Source organism: Gymnogyps californianus, chromosome 1, assembly GCF_018139145.2.
Source record: "Gymnogyps californianus isolate 813 chromosome 1, ASM1813914v2, whole genome shotgun sequence".
Lineage (NCBI taxonomy): Eukaryota > Metazoa > Chordata > Aves > Accipitriformes > Cathartidae > Gymnogyps > Gymnogyps californianus.
Window position 1 is genome coordinate 165,389,572 of NC_059471.1, and position 18,686 is coordinate 165,408,257.

Sequence of the window (18,686 nt, forward strand, 5' to 3'; positions counted from 1 at the left end):
AATATATAGGAATACTGCATAGGAATTACTAAAACCAACTTTCCTATCTCAAAGAATATTCTTAGAAAAAGGCTTTCAGATCTTATTAAGTAACGAACGGCATGCTTATCACCAAGGATCCACTGAGGTGAACAAGACAACACTCAGTGGTTTCACTGAGCGCTGCCTAAGGCTCCATTACAGTAAACATTTAAACCAGCAATCTTTTCTTGTCTTTACCATCTCCGCACAAGAGTGGAACATGTTTCGAACACCCTTGCACATCTCAAAAAGTAGCTGTCCTACACCTTCCACCTTCTCGGGGTGCTCCCCCAGGTCACGGAATATTAAATTGAAGATTGCATTTTTATCAGAAACCTACAAAACATAAGAAGGAAAAGAAAAGTTATCTTCTATTCAGAGCTGCCAGATGGATAGAGGCAATTAAATGGCTCCACAGCACCATGTTACTCTCCTAGTCCTGCCTTTGCACAACAGTTCAAACTCATTATTTCTGCAACCACACAAGGAAATTGAAAGGAGAAAAATGATCAGCTACTCAATTACTGCAGCCCCCCCAGCCCCAAGAAGTACACAGGTCTACTGAGGTCCCTGCAGCTGAAATATGTCTTTTTGATTATTCTTATGATTTTAAACATGTGCATAAATGTACCATTAAGCTGGTCCCAACTGAAACACAAAGGTCACTGCACTGGTGTGGAAAGAGACGTGTATCAGCTGAACACAGAATTCAGTCATCCAAAACTATAATCACACTTGGGAATACTGCAAGGACTTCTGGCCCAAGATTTTAAAACCCTCCGTTTCTGAGGATTTGACTTGAAGTTTAGCAATTTCTGAAAACAACCAATCAAACAAATATGCTTTATTGAGGTCTCTCAATTTAGGACAAAAATAAGGATACTCAAATTTGCTAGCCAGTCTCAGGAATCCTGGCTTTAGTATATTTTGACTAAATAAAAACCAACAACTACCATTCCCTTTCCTTACTCCATGAAAGGCTGCCATCTGATCTTGACTGATCTGCCTGGGAATGTTATATACTGTGATTTTCAGGAGTGCAAAAAAGTTGTCACAAGAATTTCAGTTCTACAGAGGCCTTAAAGCATTAGTGAAAAAGCCAGTGAGCAAATGTGTATTTACAAATTAAAGCCTCCCTTCTGCAAGATTATCTTACCATTTCTAGTCATTTTAGATAAATCAACCACAGACATTTGGTTTAACTGCTCTTAAAACAGAGTGCGCTAAGGCCTCTATTTGCCACTGCTGATATGAAGTGCATGACATTCTCAGTAAAACACTCACTAAAAATGACAACTCAGGACACGCTGAATGCAAGTTCAGGCCTTGTTAACCCTTCTTTAGAGAAAACCTAATATTACACATTGAATCCAAGAGCCACCACAAAATGGAGATAGCGTCAAAGTACAAACACCTCACTTACCTTTCTCATTAGAAAGACAAAACTTTCGGCTGCAAAGTTTCTGATGTGAAGTTTGTGGTGAGCCAGCAGGGTGCTGTACAGACTACAAAGACACAAAATAATCCGCTGTCTTAAAGGCAATGCAAGAATTGCCACCAATTGGTTTTAAAATTTATGTTTTCAGTTTACATTGCCACTTTTTACAAACACTAAGTATCTGTCCTCCTAGAGAGGGCAAATACCTTCCATAACTCGATTTCCTTGCACTCTCCCTGGATAAAGAACAGAGTTTTGCAAAGAAGGTCACAAGACAATGCCAGGCAAATTAAGCCACATTCAGAAATACCTCTAAAATCTCTGGATCCACACAGATTCAACTGCAGCATCAAGATTTTCAATATATATACTCAGCAGCAGTAAGAAGTTGATTTGATAAGCCAGATTTGTATTTCAGTTGAGCCTGTGCACTTAAAAGTTTCTAAAGATACAATGTACAGGGATAACAAATATTTGCAGTTCTCTGGTAAGTATCAGTAACAGCTGCAGGTGGCTCAGCACATGTTCAGTGCAGAGCAAGTGGTGCCTCAGATTCACAGCCAAGCAGATGTTTTTTCAATATGCTCGACAGCTTTTGCTGGGTTGGGGAGGAAATCTGTAACCCCTCTTTTCCTCCACCTGTTCCAAATTGAAATTAGGAGGAAGCAACGTGGACCCACTGGCTATGACAAAAAGAAGAGCCCTGCTACCACAGCAATGTAAGATTGAACAAGCAGTCATACTGGGTCAGGCCACAGGTCCATCCAGCCCAGTATTCAGTCTACAGCAGCAGCCAGAAGCAGATGCCTAGGGAAAAGTTTAAAAACAGGGCAAGCACATACAAAATCAGCCTTCAACCACCTGCAGCTCAGGGACTCCCCAAGCCAGAAATGGCTCCTATGCATTTGGTAACTCCCTCCAACTTGGCCAGTTTCCCTTTGAACCTATGCCAACCTTCCACATCCACAGCACCCTGCGGCAAGGAATTTCAAAGCACACAAAACTGCATAGCTCATCTGCTCTCTCACTAAACAGACAGGAGGAAGGGAAAAACATAAAGGGGAAAATACTGGGAAAGGAACAATTAAAGACTCAAAGGAATCCATTCAATGTCACAAGTCTAGGTGTCTGCAATAGGGAAAGACAGAAATGATACAACTATGACTGAGGTACTTGACACATACCCAAGAGACCTGTGTTGAATTTAGACTTGGTCACAGGTTTCCAAGACGACTCTGACAATCCAGTGTCTTTCTGAGCTTTGTTTACCCAGCTGAGGTGGATCACTCCTCTCCTATCCCCACAGGAGAAAAGAAGGCCCAAATCTGCAGCCCAACCCACATACCTCCTCCAATACAGTGGCCCATAAAAGTCAGTAGGATCTCAAAGGAGCTGCGTATGATAACAAGGCTGAGTCTCTCAGAAAGCAGGGAAAGCATGCTAACAAGTATACTGAAGCATTAAGCCATGTATTCATGTGGCATTTACATTTCCATAGTATCTAATAACTGCTGATTGAGACACACATTAAACATGGTTTTTACCTGTATATGTTGCGTATGTCCTTCACCATCAATCTCCACAAGTATTTGTAGAGATAGGAAAGAGAGGTAAAAGCCCATTCCAGCAGCTCTGTGTCCTGTGTATCCAGTAACTTGGTGATGGCCAGGAAAAAGTCATAAAAGTGAGGATAGAAATCAGCCTGAAGATCTCGAGCCAGCTGCACCACTAGACTGTGTTTCAGAAAATACACCAGTGTTAGCGCATTTCAAAAACAAACCAATAAAAACCTAATCAAACACTGCATAATCCAGCCCAGTCTCTTTGGAAAGAAAGACAGCATCACCTTTACTTCTCACTTTTATTTAAATATCACGCATTAGGCAGCTGCGGATGGCAAGAATCTTAAGATTTTTTAAAAATCAAGCAGATAACAGTAAACAGGAAGACATAAATGATTAACATTAACCAAAGCACATGAATATTCTGACACTGAGTAAGCACTCAGGCTAATTTGCTTGCCTTGTCACAGGTTTTTTTTTTTTGAAGACTTAGAACCATAAAGCTCTATCAGGGAAACACGACCACTTTGGGCACCTCATTGCTGTATTTTCCTCAGGTACAACAAAGAAGAACACCACTCACAACAGGACTTATATTTACTTGTAATACCGTCAAGGCTTCTGACTACATTTTGTCACCATATACTTACTCTAATAGGGGTTGATAAGCAAGACTGCCTTTGACTTCCAAATGTGTCTTCAAGCTCTGCACAATGGCACTCTGGTAATAGACTAGCTGGTTGAAGGACTGGCATTTGCTGGCCACTTCATTGTAGAATTGCACTGTTCAAAGCACAAAAGAAAAACCCTGAAAACTAGTCCAGTTCCTGGTAAACATGTAGGATATTAAAGAATAATAGCTCTCCAGAACCCAGTCCAAAAACCAGTCAACAGAAAATCTCCCATTGGGCTCTGGATGCAGAAGAAATGTATTTTAACAGTTTAAGGAAAGCGGGAAAAATGAATAAAAATGACGTACCAAAATGCTGAGTGAGGTTCAGTTCCCTCCATTTCCGTAGTCCTTCAAAAAAGTAGGTTTCAACCTCCTGTCAAAACAACGATAAAATAATAGCTACCAACTCTAATGAATGTAGCCTGTAAAGATGAGAGGTTCCAATGAAGAAAACTATCAAGTGCCTTAAATATTTTAAGAATATTTCAAGAAATCTTGTTGACTTCATTTCAAAAGGTGCTATGAAATTTCCCTGAAAATAAGACTTTTCTTTCTATATTCAAAACACATTTGAAAATATTTTCTGGTGACAGGACTTGTTTACATAATTGCTTTTTAGACCTCTGTTGACTGGCCTTGATAATCTAAGATGCTAGGCCATAGCCCACCCAGCACAAATGCTTTGCAATTTCTTTTGGCATCCTCACAGCTATTGAGTAGGAAGTTCAGAAGAACAATCCAGCAAGCCAGGAGGTAATAACCTGCAAAGCACTATAATCACAATGATGATCTATAGGACACGTATAAATGATCCTTCTTTACGATCTATAAAGACACATACTCATGCTTTATACACATGCTGCGAGTATTGCAACTACTCAGCACCTGCAAGCCTTTGCATGTCTGGACCTAGGACTGCTGACTGCCACAGCAGCACCTTCCATGCTCAGAAACACCAACAGGCCCACCAGCCACATGGAAGCCATCAGGGTGGCGCTGTCAATATGGCAATACTGCGAAGCAGGTCAAAAAGTAAAGGGGAACAAAGCACAAAATGAGGTTCCAGGAAAGGCAACTCTTGCAGGAGCTTCTTTCCAATTTTCTGCTGAATAAATTTCTTAAGTGAATCTTTCATGGGGTGTATCTACTTGTGATGTGATTTCAGAAAATGACCGCAATTGCTGTTCTCACCTCAGCATAACTTCCCGTTCTGTCAATCCGATGAATAATATCAATATTAACATTGCTTAAGCGCTCCGAAAAGGTAAGAAACTGTAAAACAAAAGGACACACATGTTTTTTGCTCTGTTCTGAAAATGGCCCTTCTAAGTCCCTTTCAATAGCACATGCACTGCAAACAGAAACCCCACTTCTAAAGAGGGGCTGCCAGATAATACCTGTCGATCTGTAAACAGCCCTATCAGAATTTTAAGGCAAAAAAATGCTCAAAAGGCCCACGAGCAGGACTGACCCTCTCCCTCCTCACTCTGCACAACCAAGGCTTGCACCCCACACGTCTCCACAACACGGTGAAAAAGATGCAGAGAAATCTACCCGGATTTCAACAGTCTGCATGGCTCTTGCCTTTCCTGAAACAATGCCTGGGTTAACACCCCCATTGGATTATTATTTTTTTTAATTAAATTATGTCACTTTTCTATATTAAGGCTGTGGTGTGCCTGCTGCGTGACACGGACGGTGACCCGGCTCACGGAGGTGTCACCGACTGCCGGGGAAAGGGGGAGAAGCCGCACTTCGGCGCGGGTGGCTCGGCCACGACCCCCTCACAGCGCTGCGGAGACCCGACCCGGCGCGGCTCCCCGCGGCCCTGTCACACCACCCGCCCACACACCTCCTCCCCCAGCACCGCTTCAGGAGCCGGGCACTACCATTAAACTACCACCGACGACGGAAACCTAAAGACCCGGCCGCCGGCCGCGGAGACCCGGCCCGGCGCGGCCCGGCCGGACGGGCGCTCACCCGGTACGTGTTCCCTGACTTGTGGGCTGAGGACTTGCTCTTCATGGCGGCCGGGGGGGGGGGGGGGGGGGACACGACGACACGACGACACAGGCCGGGCCCCGCTGCGCAGCCCCACACCGATAGCCACACGTGCGGCCCTACACGCCGGGCGCCGCCATGCCGGCTGCGGGCTGCCGGGAGGAGGAGGCGGGCCCGCCGGCGGAAGGGGCAGGCGGCGGCTGCCGGGGGCCGGGGCCGGGTGAGGTGGGACGGGAAGTGAGGATCTGGGGGAGAATGGGGCTGACAGGTGCCCGCGTCTTACCTTGGCGGTGAGCGGCGTTTCCTTGAGGACTCTGGGCAGAGCAGCCCGCCTCCGCTCTCGTCTCTGCGCTCTGGTGTAGCGCGGAGGGCTGGGGCACCCCGGTAGCGGAGGGAGGCCCCAGCGGTGCCTGAGGAAAAGAAATCGGTACCAGGGAGAAAACGTTATGTAGGAGAGCGCAGCCCTCGGCGCAGCATTGGTGGCTCGGCCCGAATCGGCCACCGCCCAGCTCTTACGGACCCGAATTTGGTGCAGACTTTTGTCCAGACCTCAAAAATAAAAAAAGCTCATCCTAGACAAACTACACGCAAACTAAATCTCGCGCAAGAGCAGGTGATTACAGACTGATTGTCATTCACTGCTGCGCTCACACCGGTACCGGGGCCTGCGGGAGCTTCTGCCTGCGGCTGCAATTGTGGGAAGCGGAGAATGTGCGCTGGGGAGACGGGAGGTGAATAGAAGCTGGATGAGGCTTTGGTTTGGGCAGGTGCAGTACGAGCAGCCCAGAACCACACGGCTGTTTTGGGTTGCAGCTTACAAGGCTTCGGAGTTTGTCCCTCCCTAGCCTGCCTGTCCTGCCTGTTACAGGCAGCTCAAGGCCACTCTCAGAAACCAGGCTTGCAGGTTATTCAGACAGCAAGACACAAGGTTGAATTTGAGCATGGCTGAAGTTCGCTATTAGGAGCACGTAGGGACCCACAACTTTGAACAGATCCAACAGGTTAAACACTGCCAGGTGCATCCAGAAAAGCTGCCCACGGGGAGGCAATAAGCCATTAACACGATAGCTATCTGGACAGGCAGGGGAGCGTGCTCACTCCAGCACCTGTGAAGTCAGAGAACTACGAAGACAGCTGTTAGCTTTAAAGCTTGCTCTTCTCCTGCTGGAATAGAAAGGACTTCTGGCATTTGCATTAAGTGGGAAGAGAATGCCTGATTTAGGCACTTGAGTTCGAAAAGGTTGGCTTAAGTGTTTTCAAGCCCAAATATCTCCATGAGAAAGTGCAGCTAAAAGCATGTGGAGAGGTCTAGATCCACAAAAGAGCTTAGGCACCAATATGCAGCTGTTTAAGAGCACAAATACCTCTCCAGATGTGGTTAGTAAATTCACCTAATATGTCTCCTACATATTGTGAACTTGTGAAAAACAGTCCACAAGATCTTTTTTCCGTTATGAATAGCATCTTGTAGAGTTGTGGAATTCTCTGGAATGCATGCGCTCCAAAATCACCCAAGGGAATGAGCAAAATCTAACATTCATGGAAAGCAACAGGGAGACGAGCTCAGGTGTGCTCTGCCTGTTGCAGAAGAGGAATCACCAGCAAAAATAAAAGACATTAGAGGAAGTTTTTAAAAGGTTACAAATGCTTCTTTATGTTTGTAAACTGGCAACTTCTCAGAAGAGTGAGACAGGCTAGACCTGCAGCTGCTGATGTTCATGAGAGCTTCTGCCCACAAGAACTACTGATGGACTGCATTTCAGCCAGCACTGAATACAGTACTTGGAGATACATCTGAGTGAGTCTCAGGGTAGTAACTCAGGTATCAATACCGGTATGGCCGTGACAGTAAGTCTGGCACTTCAGCTGGGAAGGTTCAGTGACCCAGAAGATCCCTTCCCCACTTCCGTATGAGTTATAGCTATGTTAACAATACCGTTTCTACATATACTCCTGTCTGACTGCAATGCCTCAAGCCTCAGGCCTTATTCTTTTACTTTTCCAGGAAGAGATGTGGCTCTCCCATCTCTGGGCAGGCCCCAGCTCCAACACCCTGTGATTATCTGCTGGGCCCAGCTGTCAGCAAGTCTCCTTCAGAAATCTATGCTAACGGCAAGCAGATGGCCTTCTGAAGAGTGATGGCTTGTTGGTAGTAATACCTGTAGAGGCACGTAGAGGAAACCATTGTAAAGCAGCACATGCACGCCTATCAAAGTAGTCACCTATGCAGATCTGACTTCTTCAAACACTTGCTGTGCACGACAACCACCAGTCCCTGACAGTAATCCATCAGCACTTCTGGGGCAGGTCTAAGATTCATATGTCTTCTGCATTCCTGGGCTTTTTAGTCCTGCTGTCCAAAATCTATTTGCTGGACTCGGCAAGAGCCAGAGCCACTCTATGTAGAAGCAAAGCAGGCTTGTCCTCTGGAAATGTGTCTTACCTTGAGTCAGGGTTACACTTTCCAGTTGGGGTTTTTTTGTTTGGTTTGGTTTTGGTGGTGGATTTTTTTTTTAAATGAGCACTGTCAATTTAGCCTAATAATAGTAATTTGGGTAAAATACCTCAATATTTAACCCAGGATGGTCTCACAGGGCAGAATTCATCTCACATAACCAGCAATGTTTACAATGCACATGTCTGCCTCTGAGGAGTCACTTTAGGCTCCTTTTATATTCAGTGCAGATCTAGGCACATTCTTGTACTTGAAACATCTGTGTTGTTAGAATAAAATGGATCGTGCCTTAGAATTGGTAGTCTCAGAGAGTATAGGTGACCCCATTATATGTGCATATCTGCAACTGACACTGTGAATGCCCCCCATGACATGGCTCAATAACTACATAAATACGCAGTATTCAAATTATTGTAGAGTTGCCCTAGTTCCATCATATTTTTATGTGTATTGATCACAAGCACAACAGATACTCCTGAAGCCTGTATGACACTGAGTTTCTAACCTAAAGGACATGCTGTCTGGTACAAGCCAATGAGCAGCCAGGACAGCCTATTGTTAACCTCAGGATTTTGTAGATTGCATAGGTGCACAGGTGTAAGATCAAATTTTCATTTTTCTACTATATTCATATGGGCATGGTGGAGATGTGCCAAGAAAGGAGTTCGCATAGGGAATTTCATTGTGAGAAGATCTTGCTTTTCAAAATGAAATATAACAGGCAAATAGATTAACAGAAACATCCGAAAAGCCAAACAACTTCCAAGCTTGGATGCCCAAAGATAGGTTCCTCAATCAATATTAAAGACACTAAATAAGTAACTGGAGTCTTGAAGTGGTGAACGTTGCCTGCCTTGGTTGTGAACCCAGAAGCCCTTCTCTTTGCCTGTCTCGAGTCACCCCACAGAACAACTTGGGGTGCATGGGCTGGGTGCACGTGGCTGGAACCCCGCTGCATCACAGGAGCTCGCCGAAATCCTCATCAAGGGGGAAGCTGGCATGAGTTTGAAGGCAGGTTATACAAGTGCATGATGTCTTTAGTGTACTCTTTCAGCTAAAGCAAACAGATTTTTTTTTTTTTAATTAGTCTGGAAAGTAAGAAGAGCCCTTTGAAACACAATGACATATTTTCACTGCCAGTTTCCTCCTCAGCTTCTAGCTGGCATTTTGCCTTGCCTTGCCTTGCAGGAGAAAACCCCACAAGATATGTAGGATGTTGTCAAGAGCACTTATGTTTTCAAAAACAAAGCAGACAAGATACTGGAATCCTGTTCTGCAAACTGGTGGAACTGTTTGGCCACATTTTTTTCTAATATGCCTGAAGCACAGAGATTCTGCAAATAATGCAACTCCAGGTCAATGCTAGCTGAGTCCTAGGGAGAATTTCACCTACCCTTAGGTTTGCAGATCAGAGAGGGTTTTGAGCAAGGAGCTGGAATATAGATCCCAGATTTCTGCAGCTATTTGGGGGGGGGGGGCGGGGAGCGTTCATGCTTGAAATATCCTGAACTTAGGGATTTCCCTCACAGAAAGGGGCACTGACAACCCGATTCAGCCCCTTGAGACATCTAGGCCAGTGGCTCCTCTATTGCAAGTCAGGGTCCTGCTGCGGAACTGGAACAGGTGGGCTGTACTAGCTCCATCTCTAGAAGTAAAATGAGTAGTGCCAGAGCACAGGGATCATCCACACCAATTAATCATCAACACAATCCCTGGCACAATTTTGGTTCATGCCAACTAGTACTATTCCAAGGTTTCTGCCCCGTAGGAAGCCACACCTTGGTTTTTTCTGAGGTGGGGAAGAAAGTTTTAGAGTTTAATTTGTGGTGGAAAGAAAAAGGGTCTAATTTCTGCACAGACAGCATTTATACAGATGGCCCTGAGACAGCAGGGGTTTGCAGTGGTGACCACTGCTGCTGTTCTTCATCCCACTGCTCTGCAACAGCGGCAGCAGCAGGACTGGCTTCAGCCTTGTTGAAAGCAACAGCAACAGAGGCAGCAGGAGGAGGACCCACAGAGGAAACAGGGGATGTGGAAAGGAAAATGAACAGGGAGGATGGAGTCTTGTCCCCCAAAAGGGATGTGAATTGTCTCCTGCATTTCACCCTCACCACTAGAATGAGGGGCATCTGGATTTGACAGAGACCATCTGGATTTCAGGCTGTCTGTCAGCTGTCTGGGACTACTAAACGTCTGATTACAGTCTAACTCAGATTTCTGACAACCGTTCGGAAACCTGGCTATTTGGCATACCCAGGAACAAAGCATAAAGCCTTTAGCATGAATCTGAAGCTATGCTCCCAAATCTCTCCTTCCACCCCACCCCAAATCCCTCTTATTTGTTTGGAAGCTTGAAATGACAGTGTAAGAAGACGAACTGGGGCTGAGGGATCACAACTGTAAGTTTTAAGGTAAAGTTAAACCTTCCAAAAAAGGGAAGATGGAAAATGGTAAAAATCTCTTAGAAACAGATGAACACAAGGGAATGCTTCCCTCAAAATCATTGCCATCTCCCATATACAATTTTCTTTCTCTTTTTTGTCCTCTTTTGCTCTGTCTTTATTGGTCCCTCTATCTGTAAAAGGCCACTGAGGAAATACTAAATCAATAATCTAAGACAGCAATTTCTCACAATGTTGTTGAGAATCTAATTGTGAGTAGAAAACACAAAATCATAGAAAGATGGGGTCAAGGATATTTCCTTTCTCAAATAGTTTCTGCCTTCAAACTTGCAAAGTCAGTTGTGCATCACATTCAGGGGCAAATAAGGCCAGGCTCAGCATTTTGTTACTGAAAGGAATGGGATGTTCCTGCCATTGAATAGAAGGTAACGTACAAAGCAATTGATATTATTCTTCATGTCTGCATCCATCTCGTTCATACAAGATAGATCCAAAATATGGGTACCTAGATTTGAGGATTTGGCTAATTAATTTGCAATTTTTTTTTTTCTTGTTTGAAGCTTGAGCTGTCTAATATTCATGCAGCTCTAACTTTGCTCTCAGATTCCATTAGAGACAGTACCTCGGTTAGCCATTCCTGGCCTCATAGATCCAAGAGGCATAGTGTACAAAAGCTGAAACTCTCAAGAAAAGGTCTAATAATCTCAGCACTGCAGAGCCCTTTAGGGAAAAACCAGTTAAACTGATACATACCCTTAAGCTGAGGCTGTTATGAAGCAGTCTAATTTTGGTGTGTACTGCTTGATTAAATATTTGTGGGTAGCTTAGAAAAATGGAAGAACTTATACAACATCGAGAGACAAAGCAGCCCTTCTTGCCATTTCCACTATGTCATTGGCTGTTGGTGCTGGCTGCTAAATCATAGATGTTCATGACAAAGTTCCAGCATTGGTCTATATAAGGCAGAAAAAAAGAACCATGACTAGATTCTTTGGTTGGTTTCCAAAACTCCGTGTTACGTGAAGAAGAAGGATTTGCCACCAGAACCAGTTCTGCTTCCAGACAATGTCCCTAGTCATACTGCAGTAGGACTTTTAGGGACACCTCAGGTGTGTGTTCTTAACTCCTACCATCCCAAGTTTCTGCTAGTTAATGAGTCCTTGTCTGTGATAAAAACCTTGCGAGGAGATACAACTGCACTTTGCTTGGAAAACAATTCTCTCTGGAGGAAGACATGCAAAATTTTATCAATGCTCTGACTGTAGAGATGTTGATAACACTAAGGGAAGAAACAGGGCTGTCCCTTCTTTCCACAAAACTTAAATAAGCTTTTGGACCCTGCTGCTGCTTCTAGTACTGACCTGTGGGTCTAAATTATGATCAGATCAAATAGGAGCCATTAAAACAACTGAAACAACAAACATACTGAAATAATAGAACCTGTGCAAAAGATGTCTAGGGGGAGACTGACACTTCAGAAACAGAGAAAATGGAAATGAGCATCAACCTCCAAGTGAGGAAAAAGAAAAGACACTGAAGCAGGTAAAGTCCTCGCTGCTTGTACTGGGCAGGCACTTACCACAAGGGTGCAGTTCACCTCGCTGGCTATAGCCACCTGCTGCACGGAGGTCTAGATTTGACCTGGCGTTCATAGCCAGTAGAAGAAGATGAGTACTTACAGGGTGCCACATAGATGAGTTAACAGGTGCTCCACCAGTGTCTGTTTTGAAGTGAGATGAAATGAGCCCCCTTAAAACGGTGATCAGCTAATGCTACTGTACAGATACAGAGCATCTGCTGTGCCAAGAGATGGATTCCCTTAAAATCATCTGCAGCCGAAGTGCTTCTCCTTGACTGCCATTTCTAACTCTGTGCTTCCTTGTGCATCACGGCATTCACTGAGTTTGCAAATTGCTAACACTATCACATGGCATTTCCATTATACGTATTAACCTGACTGTGCAGAAGCCGTGGGGGCTTTATGATGCTGGATCTGCGCCATTCTTTTTCGCATCTTCAGAAATGCATGTTAAAATTATTATTTCTTCCCCTTTGCCTTAGCCCACAATCCACATTTTCATCAAAACCCCCTTGATGATAGCCTGCTTGAATGCATGCTAACACTGGATAGCAATACACTACAATAATAAAGACATTTACTGTAAGAGTCCGAGTGTGCCTGGATTGGTAAAGTCCCCCTCCCATGGAGTTTGGTCATGAAAATCCACATAACACATCCTCACTGTCCCCTGCCCACCACAGATCACCCACCACTCCCCAGCATCCTGCAACAGCCATAAGACTGCAGTCCAAGAGGCCACAAAAACTACAGTGTGTCCCAGCAGCATACTAGGAGAGACCAAGGATGCTGGCAGTGTTTCCGCGCTCCGAAAAAGCAGGGCTTTGCTATTTGAAATGTTCAGATAACATCGGAAATAGGTGCAATAAGTCCCATGTTATAGAGGAAAACAGAAGAAACAAACCAAACCAAAGCCAACAGCTGCAGACAGTTGGACCTGAAGGAAAAACCTCCTTTCTTATCTACATTTGGTGATGAATGTCGGTTTGAGGATGTCTGAGAAGCAAACCAGTTAAACATATAGAGCTGGTGCAAATATGCATAACTGCCTTCAAACATTTCCAAGCAATGTATGTGTCTGTGTGATCTCCAGTGTGGGGAGCCTCGACAGAGAGCAGAAGAGGGACTGAAGAGGATCAAAAAGGGGTTTAAAAGAGAGGCAAGGCAGTCAGTTCATAGAGACACTCGAAAAATGGAAGAACAAACTGAATAGCAAACAGCGATTTTGGGGGAAATGCCTCTTGGGACTAGGGGTCCAAAAAAGAAGGGATTCTGGCAGAAGAAATGTGAGAGGGAGGAGAAAGAGAAAGTTTCTTAATATGAGGAGACGGGGGGATGAAAGGAGTGAGGGAGCACAAGAGATTTAGCAGTAGGAATTACAAAGAAGGATGGGAGGCAGATAACAAGGGAGATGTCAGAACTGGTGATAGACACTCCGGAGTACAAATGGAAGAATAAATCAAAATAATCAAAAAGAAGAGCTAGTTAGGGCACTGGGGCAGTGGCAGGGAACATTTTTCAGAGTATTTTTAAGTGCCAAAGTTAGCAGGCTCATTTCCAGAGGCTTCCTCTGTGGAAAATGGAAAAAGACAGGCTCCTCCAGGGAGCATATCAAAGCAGCAAAGTTTCTTTCTGAAGAGCCTGTCTCTCTCCTTCAGTTAGAGAGGAAACATAGGGAGCCAAGCTGCATAACCGAAGTACCTACACTGTACATCTAAAGCAAACGCATCTCAAAATAACACCAACTAGAACATGTGAACAGAGATAGTTTGGATAGCAGGTGGTGGAAAAAGGGAAAACAACAGAAATAAAATAAAGAAATGCATAAAAGATCTACTCAGAAAAAAAATAAATTTTTCATTGATCATTCTGGTGAACATTTGACAGCCCTTTCTCATACATTAACTGCAAGTAAGTGAACTAGTTGAATTGTAATTCTGTTGATGCAAAATTGAACACCTTAAATAAACAAAAGATCTCAAAGCCATGAGAATAAAGTTCAAGCATGTAACTTATTTATCCATTTGAGTTAAAGAAGTAAAATCTGTACCACAATTTTATTCCCATACTAATTATTCTCTTGAGCAAATAATTATGCAAGTCACATCTCACTGCATGGACAGTCCATAAATAAATTTTGAAATTTGTTCTTCTAAATGAAAGAGCAGAATTCTCCAGGAAATACATTATAGGTTCCAAATAATTCAGATCTAAATGCTCAGTATTCAAGGCTAACTTAAATACTTCCTTCAATCCTGAGGCACTGACTATTGATTTTAAAAGGTGTGTTAGTATTATGGGGTTACACAATCTGAAGTTCCTTCTCAAGACCATTAAGCACTCACATTTAAATTATTTTGCTTGCAATTGCATTTGTTCAAATTTCTGTGGAATGCAAAAATAGAAAAAACAACCAACCAAGGAGGTTGCATGCAAAATGTCAATATAAACATGATTTATTTCTGGGACTTTTATGCATCTCTCTGGCTCTTTTCCCCCTACTGATCTCTTTCTTTGGAAGTCACTCCTTCTCTGTGTCCCAAGCAAGCTAAGCATGAGAGGACAAGCACTTCAAGCAAACAAGTTATTACCCTGAAAGACTTCCCGTGATTAGGGTCTGAAGCAAAGACCTTTTGCAAACCTACACCCCTTCAAATTTAAGATTTGGATAGGATGAGGATTGGAAATGCTACAGACATAGAATTAGGGAACTATGCTTCTTGAAATATTTAACTTGTTATGGTGGTGTTTTAAGGCATAAGACACTTGCAACTTGCATCACATTCTTGCTATTGCCCACAAGCAGCACACAGTCTGTGCAAGAGGGGCTTCTAAACATAGCATTCTGTGCTTTGGGCACTGGAAATCCAACTAGCTGGAAAGAAGTTTCTAAAAGTATGCTTGGAAATGTACTCTAGTGATATTCTTGGAAATAAAGAGGTGACAATTGCAGGACATCTCTGTACAAGAAAATCCCAGTGCTCAAAATACAGGTGCCATGTGACTATATCTAAAGCACTCATCCAAATTTCACAAAGAATATTGATGATGATACTGCTCTTCTGAATCGCCTTGCAGGGTCATTCTGTCATGTCCAAACACTATTAACAGAAGAAGAACTGACAAAAAAAAAAATTAAACAGACCAGTAAGAACATCACTAAATAACACTGTGGAAGATTTCTCTAAGGTAGTATTAAACCAGGAGAAGCAAAGTCAGTGATGATGGTAGGCAGGTAACTAGCTATATCAAGCCCGGCAATTCAAAACAGCAGTGTGTGGACAAGCACAGCAAGCAGGAGAGATTAGCGTGGAGCCAAACACTAACTGATCTTCAGAAATATAAAACACCATCAGCAATGAACTTCCATTACACCAAAATCCAAGCGGGCTTTTCAAGGTGGTAAGTAATGTTGTGCAGGAAGCAGTTGCGGTTTTACTAATTTTGCTGGAATCAAAATCTTCCAGAAGTAAAAGAAGTGCATTTTGACTTGAAGCATTGCATTGTGAGAAAAAATCAAACTGTATAATTAGGATTCAATGATTAATTCTGATATATTATTCCTAATAATAACGATGAGCAAAAGGAAATTTAACAGGTAGCTCCATGAACAGAGGAGTAAATGGAACCTGGATCCCCATAGCTCTGTGTCTTAGTGTTGGTTGGCCTGGGTATTTAAGAAGATGAGAAGCTTTGCCTGCAGCTGGGTGTTTTTAAGGTCTTTCTCTCATATGGTTTCACTGTTATCTAAGAGAGGTTCAGCTCCTGCTGCAGTTTTCCTTTCAACAAGAACATTTACGGGATTGCTCTTTTTTGCTCATCTACTTTCATGAAACTGGTAGTGCCTTAATATCTCTGAGGCCTCTACCCCTCTGTAAATTTGGTCACGGTGTTCAATGGTTATTGGATAGAGGGCAAACACCTTCCACATGCATACATGTATGTATACACACAGAGCATGATCCCCACGCCCCTAATTTCCTAAGCAAATCCAAACAAAAATAAACAGAGTTTTTCAAAATGACAAATCATAACACTGTTCCCAGAAAAGGCCAAACTGAGTACAAAAAGGCCAAAAATTAGTTTTTGCAGATTTTGTTTTGAAATGGTTTTGTTTGTTTGTTTGTTTGTTTGTTTGTTTGTTTTTACCAATGGCCAGCCATTCTCTGGCAAGGTTTCCAAACTGATCCCTGTGTAAGCAGAAGAGAACAGAGCTCAGACTTCCGAACTCAGTCCTGGCACTACACAGGAGTACCATTGAGCATGAACTGCTCTTCATCTGCAAACTCAGCTCAGCTGGTGTAGTTACAGCTGAACCCCACACAGTCTGAAACTGCACACTCAAGCAAGGAATCACTGGAAGTCAGAGAGTCCCCAGGCTGCCAGGGCAAATTGCAAAGGGTCTTGCATCACTGCCAAACGGTGTTCACCGGGCCTCCAGTGCTCTCCTACCTCACTTCCAGTTGCTTTTGCCCATGCCCACATTTGTCTACAAGCACGAGAACCCCTCAAAGTGTATTTCCACAACTTAGTTCAGAGAGGTGGGCAGCATCTCTCCAAGTGCAGGCCTTGATAGATTTGTCTCAGCTACAGAAGGAAACCCATCCCACTGATCTCCCAATGCTGTGGCCCATCCACATGAAAAGGAGCAGGGAGGGACTGTCCTTCCAAGCAATACAGACACTTCCAGTAACATCTCACAGAGGTGTCCAGTAATGGAAATGAGCCCAATAGTAGCATAAGAAAGGAACCGTTTGGACCCCATAGGGCAGTCTGGGGCTTGTTTAGGCAGATTCACGGCCTTTTTAACTTGAGAGTGCTGGAGAGAGGTGAATCTTACACTTCCTGCTATTAAACACCAAATCCCACTGATGCCAGTGGATCTCACAAGAATAGAGTCACAGAGCCAGTGAGATGAGGGACCACATAAGATCCGATAGAGATGGGACAAGGTGCTACAAGAAAACAATGAAATATGCTGTCGTGGTTTAACCCCAGCCAGCAACTAAGCACCATGCAGCCGCCTCCCCCCTCCCAGTGGGGTGGGGAGGAAGAAAAAAAAAGTAAAACTCGTGGGTTGAGATAAGAACAGTTTAATAACTAAAGTAAAATAAAATACACTACTAACTAAGAATAATAATAATAATGTAATAATAATAATTCTAATGAAAAGGAATATAAAAAAAAAAGAAATAACACCCAAGAAAAGACAAGTGATGCACAATGCAATTGCTCACCACCCACTGACCAATGCCCGAGCAGCGATCCACCCCTCCCGGCCAACTCCCCCCTGTTTATATACTGGGCATGACGTTCCATGGTACGGAATACCCCTTTGGCTAGTTCAGGTCAGCTGTCCTGGCCATGCTCCCTCCCAGCTTCTTGTACACCTGCTTGCTGACAGAGCATGGGAAACTGAAAAGTCCTTGACTTAAGATAAGTGCTACTTAGCAACAACTAAAACATCAGCGTGTTCTCAACATTATTCTCACACTAAATCCAAAACACAGCACTGTACCAGCTACTAAGTAGAAAATTAACTCTATCCCAGCCGAAACCAGGACATATGCTTTCTGAGTTTGGACGATATTTAAATATCTATTGTAGCAATGAGAAAAAGCTATCACCCGCAGTTCTGTCTCTGTTACACAGCACAAGCCCACCGTGTTCCATGGAGCTAATTTGATTTGTGTGTGAAAAATCCAGAAGAAAAACATTTAGCCTTGTTCTCCAGGTCCACTTACTGTGATTTAGGACATGGGCATCATACAGATTAGCTGCTGGTTCCTGAGACAGAAACATCCAAATGGGAGGATCCAGCCTTTCTTGCCATATCGGTCATGATGACATTTAAAAGACAATTTGGTTAACACTCCTGTAAAAAGAAACAAAGATGCCACCTGAAACCAGTGTGACGTGCATTTCCTCATAGCTGCTTGTGTTTCAGTTGAGAAACATGATTTGTTTTCCAATACATGTTATCACTTGCTGTGTTTACATTATGTCAAAAATGATAAAGAAGCAGAATCAAAACTGTATTAAACCCGTGTAGTTAATACTTTAAATGCATGTTATTGTTTAAATGGTTTGAGCAACACAGTACCTGGAAGAGTGCAAGCAAGTGACACGGAGCATGGAGCTCTGAGCAGCACAAGCTGTGAGTCTGGGCAGGAGGCTGCTTATGTCCTTCCTGTGACAAAGTGGGTCATGTTTTTTGACAACACGTATTTTTGCTGGACAACATCAGTTCATTGCACTGTGTGGGAAGGTGCTGGTTTTGATTGAAGCTTTGCTGGGAGGGTTTCTCATCTTTCATGTGGTCAAAAGCCGATAGCAAATTAGGGCAACCACCTCAGATAATCAATAGCTCAATAGCCTAATTGGTAGGGGTACAGGATAAGTTTCTTTCTTGCTCTTCCACAGCAGGACATCTGGAAGCTGTTACTCATTGTATAAATAATTGAAGAGCAATTGGGCCAGAGAGACTGACGCCCTAACCTGCTGTGGTGAGATTAGGACATGCCACTTGCATCACAGTGGCCAGCTTCTGTATGT

At 43.6% G+C, this 18,686-nt stretch overlaps 1 protein-coding gene across 1 annotated transcript in view; it reads right to left on the bottom strand.

Annotated features, from left to right (window-relative positions):
• The window catches only part of UTP20 (UTP20 small subunit processome component), a 67,925-nt gene extending 62,206 nt beyond the window's left edge, over nt 1-5,719 (bottom strand). Inside the window, exons 1-7 of the mRNA XM_050900422.1 lie at nt 5,675-5,719; nt 4,886-4,966; nt 4,001-4,067; nt 3,672-3,804; nt 3,004-3,192; nt 1,445-1,526; nt 220-357 (exon numbers count right to left, since the gene is read on the bottom strand). Coding sequence (XP_050756379.1) covers nt 220-357; nt 1,445-1,526; nt 3,004-3,192; nt 3,672-3,804; nt 4,001-4,067; nt 4,886-4,966; nt 5,675-5,719 — 735 coding nt within the window. The remainder of the gene's footprint in view (nt 1-219; nt 358-1,444; nt 1,527-3,003; nt 3,193-3,671; nt 3,805-4,000; nt 4,068-4,885; nt 4,967-5,674) is intronic.
• Nucleotides 5,720-18,686: the final 12,967 nt, after the last annotated feature.